Source organism: Drosophila persimilis, unplaced genomic scaffold (assembly GCF_003286085.1).
Source record: "Drosophila persimilis strain 14011-0111.01,24,50 unplaced genomic scaffold, DperRS2 tig00000191-arrow-pilon, whole genome shotgun sequence".
Taxonomy (NCBI): Eukaryota; Metazoa; Arthropoda; class Insecta; order Diptera; family Drosophilidae; genus Drosophila; species Drosophila persimilis.
Window position 1 is genome coordinate 1,688,141 of NW_020825298.1, and position 6,399 is coordinate 1,694,539.

General features: G+C 45.8%; 1 protein-coding gene and 1 long non-coding RNA gene across 2 annotated transcripts in view; both read left to right on the forward strand.

The window, feature by feature from the left end:
* The window catches only part of LOC113565790, an 80,570-nt gene extending 77,179 nt beyond the window's left edge, over window positions 1-3,391 (forward strand). The window contains exon 3 of the long non-coding RNA XR_003408793.1: window positions 3,302-3,391. This is a non-coding gene — a long non-coding RNA (uncharacterized LOC113565790). The remainder of the gene's footprint in view (window positions 1-3,301) is intronic.
* Window positions 3,392-4,268: 877 nt separating this feature from the next.
* On the forward strand, window positions 4,269-5,468 carry LOC6595348 (trypsin-1). Its single transcript, XM_002020785.2, has 3 exons — window positions 4,269-4,570; window positions 4,633-5,024; window positions 5,090-5,468. Exons 1-3 carry the CDS (start codon window positions 4,372-4,374, stop codon window positions 5,441-5,443), a joined length of 945 nt encoding a protein of 314 aa, XP_002020821.1. The 5' UTR covers window positions 4,269-4,371; the 3' UTR covers window positions 5,444-5,468.
* Window positions 5,469-6,399: the final 931 nt, after the last annotated feature.

Here is a 6,399-nt window from a genome sequence, read left to right on the forward strand (position 1 = left end):
GCGTTGCGGCAATTTGTTGCGCCCAAATGCATGCCTCATGCCACGCCACATAGAAACCCCCTGTACGGAAACGGAGATGGGGCATGCCCTTTTTGGGGCCCCTGCAAATCATTGCGCACGCTGCGATGCCGAGATTATCTTGTCCGATTGCGTTTACAAGGCATTGGTGGCCTGGAGCTGGAGCTGGAACTGCCCGGACTCCGGCGTGTTCTCTCGCCTGGCCATAAACGCAATTAGAAGAACAATTGTTAGACATGCAAAGCGGGGACGTTGCCAGCGTCCAGGGCCCTTTCTGGGCAGCCTCGATTGCCATCTCTGGCTGTGGTCATGCGGCCATGGAGACAGGGATAGGGATTGGATAGCGACTGGGATAGGGACAGGGCAGACTTAGGGACACCGTCTGTGTGCGTGTTTATAACTCAAATGAGCAATTACCTTACAAAGGATTTGGCGAGAGCGCTGTGCTGACTGGACGGACGTCGTCGTTGTTGTCGTGGCTTTTAATAAACTCCTCACGATGGACACAGCTTGAAGCCTAGATTGGTGCACAGTGGTTAGGTGTCCATGAAATATATCCCTCAGTTGATAGTTGCCTCTCGGAAGTACTCAAACACAATGCCTTAAAAGAGACTTCATATGTAAAACAGTTAACACTAGGTGAAAGCCCTCAGGGCACTCGCTTCGCAGGCCCCGGCAATTGACTCTTTATTCAATTAATTTCAATTGTTTTGATATTTAAAATTCCCTATTTACTTTTTCCATAGAATGAGAACCACTGTGCAGTGTTAAAGTGTCTCGCGCTGGCGTTGACTTGTGAGAAAGCTGGGCCGGTCGCGGAAGAAATATTTTAGAATTTTCACAACACGTCACACGACAGCAGCAGAGGGGGCCTCAGGATGGCGATTGAGGCATGCATGGGTTCTGCTCGGGCCCTTGGCCACGTTGAGGGATTAGGAAATGGAGAGGCAGCTTGGGCAGGAGATGGAGTTGGAGTTGCAGTTGGAGTTGGAGCTGGAGATGGAGATGATGCTGGAGAGCGAGAGCCGGCACCCGCACGCTCATGGCTTGTATTTGGCTTGTTAACTGCGCTTGTTTACTTTATGTTAAATTAAGTTGAGAATCGTGCAATGCAAATCAGTGCGCAGCAGTACCATTCGGAAAAGTCTGAGTCCCCGAAGACGGAGAAGGAGCGTAGAAGGAGACCGAAGTCCAAGCTGGAGCCGCATACAATTTTCCAACTCTTTTCTAATTGCCAAGACAAAGCAAGAACGAATGCGGCGGAGAAGAGTTCACTGATTGCTTTGCATACGAAATGAATTAATGTCATTGAGGAAGAAGATGTTCCCGGCTGCCTGTTGCCACTGCCACTGCCAGTCCGATTCTGCAGTAGCCGCAGACAAACACACAACTCTCGAACTCTGCATCTCTGACAGAATCTTCTCTTGTTTTTCAACCCAGGTAATCGACTAGTGCAAGGGTATGTTGTTGTTGTGGACATTTAGGTAACAAATCAGTGACAAAATTCGATAGTATACTCGTATTTCGATACACATCTTGAAACATACGAATAAAGAAATTCCCCTTTGTAAGCTTTGCTAGCTGTTTCCTTTTCATATTTATATGTTATTCTTATTCTAAAAGGTATCTTACAGTCCCAAGATTTCTGGTCGAGCTCGTCGGCCCAGCGGTCTGAACTGCTACTAATTTGAATTACAGTCTACCGGCAATACTCAAGACTGGCTTCCTTTTCATTATCTAAGGGTCTAAGACTTCATTGCTGGCAGTTATCAAATGCAGCACATCAGGCCAGAGACACAAACAGACTCTAAGACAGAGTCAGAGTCAGAGTCACAGTTGGAGTTGGAGTCAGAGACAGATGTCTGCATGACTCCTAGAAGAAAACTGGCCTCTCTTCCTTCTCAGCTGGAGTCGTAGTCGCAGTCGTAACCGTCTCCGTCTCCGTCACACACAATAATTAAAATCGTTGCTTTTGCCATGATTTCTCCTACCGCTGAGATAAGTGCAACAGCAACTGCAACTGCAACTTCAGCTTAGATAATGCAACAGTATTCCGTTCTTATGCAAATTTATGAGTGACTGACTGACTGACTCTGACGGGCAACTGCCACTGGGCTGAGGTTGGGGCTGGTGCCGAGTGAATGGCATGCCATTCAACCTTTCTAAATTGTGTTATAGTTTGGCATACCCCAGAGTAAAGGTGCTGCTTCCAGTCTTTTGTTTGTCTGGTTTAATGATCTGCATATTCCTCCATATTCTATATGCCAGAACTACTGCGTGTTTGTCACTCAGACACGCCTGTTGGAAATTCTGAAAAAATTCTCGTTGTAAGCATAATGGCCATATTGAAATCTTTGTTCTACCATCTTTGGTTTGTGCCTCTGCTTGGTATTACAATTGCAACAATTATATCTGGTTCATCATTTGACAAAGCGAACTACTTTGCATACTCGTACTTGTGATGCTGCTCGTGATTAATTTATGCCACCAACAAATGAGTTTGTTTCACATTTTAGGCATTTGATCGGCTCTCCACGCTATAAATAAATAAATTATGCAAATGCTGGCAAAAAGAAACGAATTTCTAAAAGCATTTACGTGTGCCCAAGTTTTGCATAAGAGTAAAAGTTATTTATGTGTGGAAAGAAACGAATCAGAGCCTTAATGAATGAAGGGGAACAAAGTCGTGAGATATTAGAAAAGTGGATAAATTGCAGTCTACACATGAATCACTTTTAATGGGTTCTGGACAGATTTATGATTACCGTAGTGGGTCAGGTCAACTGAACAAACTGCCAAAAGACTTAAGTGTGGAATTTTGAGTACCTAAAAAATAGTAGTACCTTGAAAAATACCCAACATGCTTTCTTCTTTTTCCAGTTTCTGTCGTTGCCTTAATTTTTTGCATTAAAAAATAACCAATTTGTTGCATGAGGAGCATGAAAGTGCCACATGTTGCATAATTTCAAGCTGCACGCAATTTATCAGCGCGCCTCTTTGGTTCTTTTATTAATTTATATTTTTCGGGCGTTTGGATGAACGACACTGGGGCCTGGGGCAAATCAATTTCGGTATCCACAAGGGAGGGAGGCCTCGAAGACGACATTCCATATACAAGAAATATGATCGAACAACAGGCAGCAGGAACGGGCATAAGGTGCTGGAGCTGGAGGAATAACTTGTCTCTGGATCGGTTTCGGTTGCGTTTTGTAAATTATGCCGAAAAGAAGGTTTGCCCTGACCAAAAAGTCTTATAAATTATTTCCATTCCATCCTGCGACAGGGGAACGGCAGTAGCGTGAAAGCGAGCGTTTGCCTCCGCTTAATGATGATACCGGATAACCAGCAATTAAAGGATATTTATGCTGCAATGTGCGCCACATCGCAATTCCATTGCTTGCCAATGCCAGTAGAAAGGAACACTCGATGTCGAGTCGATGGCCCACTCATCGGCAGAGTGTATTTTTGCCCGATCTGCTGGGTCAGAGGCGCTGGAGCCACCAGAGCCTCAAAGTCGATGACGATGGCTGTGCCTAAGCCTCTCCAGATGCGCATTAAAAGTCCATTAAAAAAACAACGGGTGGCAGGCATCTTGGTGGTAGTGGTGGCGTTTGCTCCACTTTCATGAATATGCAAACCACTAAACGAAAAATACGGGCACGTAACCGAAGATTGGTTACTCTTGAGTAAGTGAATTCATTTAGTATTTTTATTAAGTAGATGTATATCTCTCTATATCTCTCTCTAGCGTTCGAGTCAATTTACGATACATTGGTCTTACATTTTCCCAAGAGAATTTGAACTTTCCTTCCAATAATTAACCCAACATCTATTTTATTTTATTATAATAAAAGAAAGATCACTTTATTCCCCATCTATTAGAATGATTCTCGGTTTTGATGACCCAATTTCGGGTAAAGTATTTTTACTCAACCTTTTAGGGAAGTGACCATAAAAAGTTTATTTTCCATTTCGGCAAATTATTCTCGATGAAAATGATGATTTGTACAGAGCCAAAAATACAAACAAAATACAAAATCAACTTAAGAGCTGAGAAACTGAGGGGAGGAGAGGGAGGGCTTGAGCGTGTGTGCCTGCCTCGCTATAAAGTGTTATGCAAATAAGTCGCCGCGTTGTCAGATCGGGCATTGGCGCCGTCAAACAAAGAAAGCGGAGAAAGAAAGAAAGAAGCGCGCTGCTTATACAAGCCCAATGAAACATTCATATTTTTAGTTTTATTAAATCTGCGAGCTCGAACGAGATCTCGATCTTCTCCGATCTTGAAGATGGTATAAGTAGCCCACGGTAGGCAAACAACGCCGTCACTTTCTTCAGAAGTTTACTCCAGACAAGATGCGTTGTTACCTGGCCCTGCCGCTCCTGCTGCTGGGCTGCAGCCTGGCTTTGGCCCAATACCAATACCAGGGCCCACAGCAGACGCTGTCCCAACAATTTGCCGATGTGTTGGATGTGGGTGTGGAGGATCCAGCCGGTGTGAAGGCTGTGCGCCCGGGAAAGCAGCGAAACCAGTGCACTGCTAAGCAGAATTGCTGTAAGTTTCCCACATTCGGAACAAGGAGAGGGCAAGGGATATAATTATCTTCGACTTTCCAGTCTGCGGCACTCCCAATGTCAATCGCATTGTGGGCGGTCAGCAGGTGCGTTCCAACAAGTATCCGTGGACCGCACAGCTGGTCAAGGGTCGCCACTACCCGCGTCTCTTCTGCGGTGGCTCCCTAATCAACGATCGGTATGTCCTGACGGCGGCTCACTGCGTCCATGGAAACCGGGACCAGATCACCATTCGCCTGCTCCAGATCGATAGATCCTCCCGGGACCCCGGCATTGTGCGCAAGGTTGTCCAGACCACGATCCATCCCAACTACGATCCTAACCGCATTGTGAATGATGTTGCCTTGTTGAAGCTGGAGTCTCCAGTGCCACTCACAGGAAACATGCGCCCCGTCTGCCTGCCAGAGGCCAATCACAACTTTGATGGAAAGACTGTGAGTCGGAGATCTAATACAGGACCATATTTTGGGTTAACTTCTCTATCGATCTTTCCTCTTAGGCTGTTGTCGCCGGCTGGGGTCTGATCAAGGAGGGTGGCGTCACCTCCAACTACCTGCAGGAGGTGAGTGTGCCCGTGATCAGCAATCAGCAGTGCCGTACCACACGCTATAAGGACAAGATTGCCGAGGTAATGCTTTGTGCCGGCCTGGTCCAGTCGGGCGGCAAGGATGCCTGCCAAGGCGATAGCGGTGGCCCACTGATCGTCAACGAAGGTCGCTACAAGCTGGCCGGAGTCGTTTCCTTCGGCTATGGTTGTGCCCAGAAGAATGCTCCTGGCGTCTATGCCAGAGTCAGCAAGTTCCTGGACTGGATACAGAAGAACACCCTCGATGGTTGCTATTGCCAGAGCTAAACAGACTTGTCATCGATTTATACACCATTCCATCACTTGCATTCGCATTACTGGCATTCATAAATTATTCTAAATTATTTCAAAGTAATGTTCATCAAATAAACCATGGATATATACAGAACATCTGTTAAAGTGTTCAGAAGTTATAGCTAGTCATGGAAGTACATCCTCAATTCCTGATTTACTTTACTCCTATAACCGTCTCCTTGGACTTCAACGATTCTTATCGGGAACATTCCTGGTGCATTACCCCAGCACAGATTTGGGGAGAACTCTTTCGGACCCACCCTCGTACTTGTCTCACATGATTAATGCCTCAAAATTGTTGCTGCTGATGGAAATCTTTTTGGCAGCGCTCACATCATAATCGGTGCGGCTACATTTGGCGGCGTCAGTGGGCATCCAAGGAACGCTGTCAATCAGCCGCAGACGAGACCCCAGACCCCGGACACCGGACTGGAAGCGGCATAATTTGTTTTGACTCATTTTCATGCGCAGATCATAAATTTCCGAGGGAACTGGGGAACAGGGACTGAGACTGAGACTCAAGCTAGGTAGGCTCGTTCGCTCCCCCTATACCTAGAATGATGATGATGATTATGATGATGATGCATGTGGACAGGACAGGAGGTGGGCAGCTTGCATCGCCTGCATCTGCATAGAGTTGCATTGATTTACTATGTGAACACTTTATGGCTGTTTAAGTTGTTAAATTGAATTAAGATGAAATAAATTCTGTAGCAATTTTTATGTTTGTTAATAAATTTTGCATGCCCTGTGATAATTTGAACAGCTTCTGCCCGCTGATCATAAATTGCGAGCTTTATAGGCCCTCTAAAAATAATGCAGCGTGCAGACAATCGAAATAAATAATTCATACGAATGGCAGTGGATTCAGTGAATGTCGATGGGGATCCTGAGGTGGATGTGGCTATCTCTGAGCGCGGACATAGACG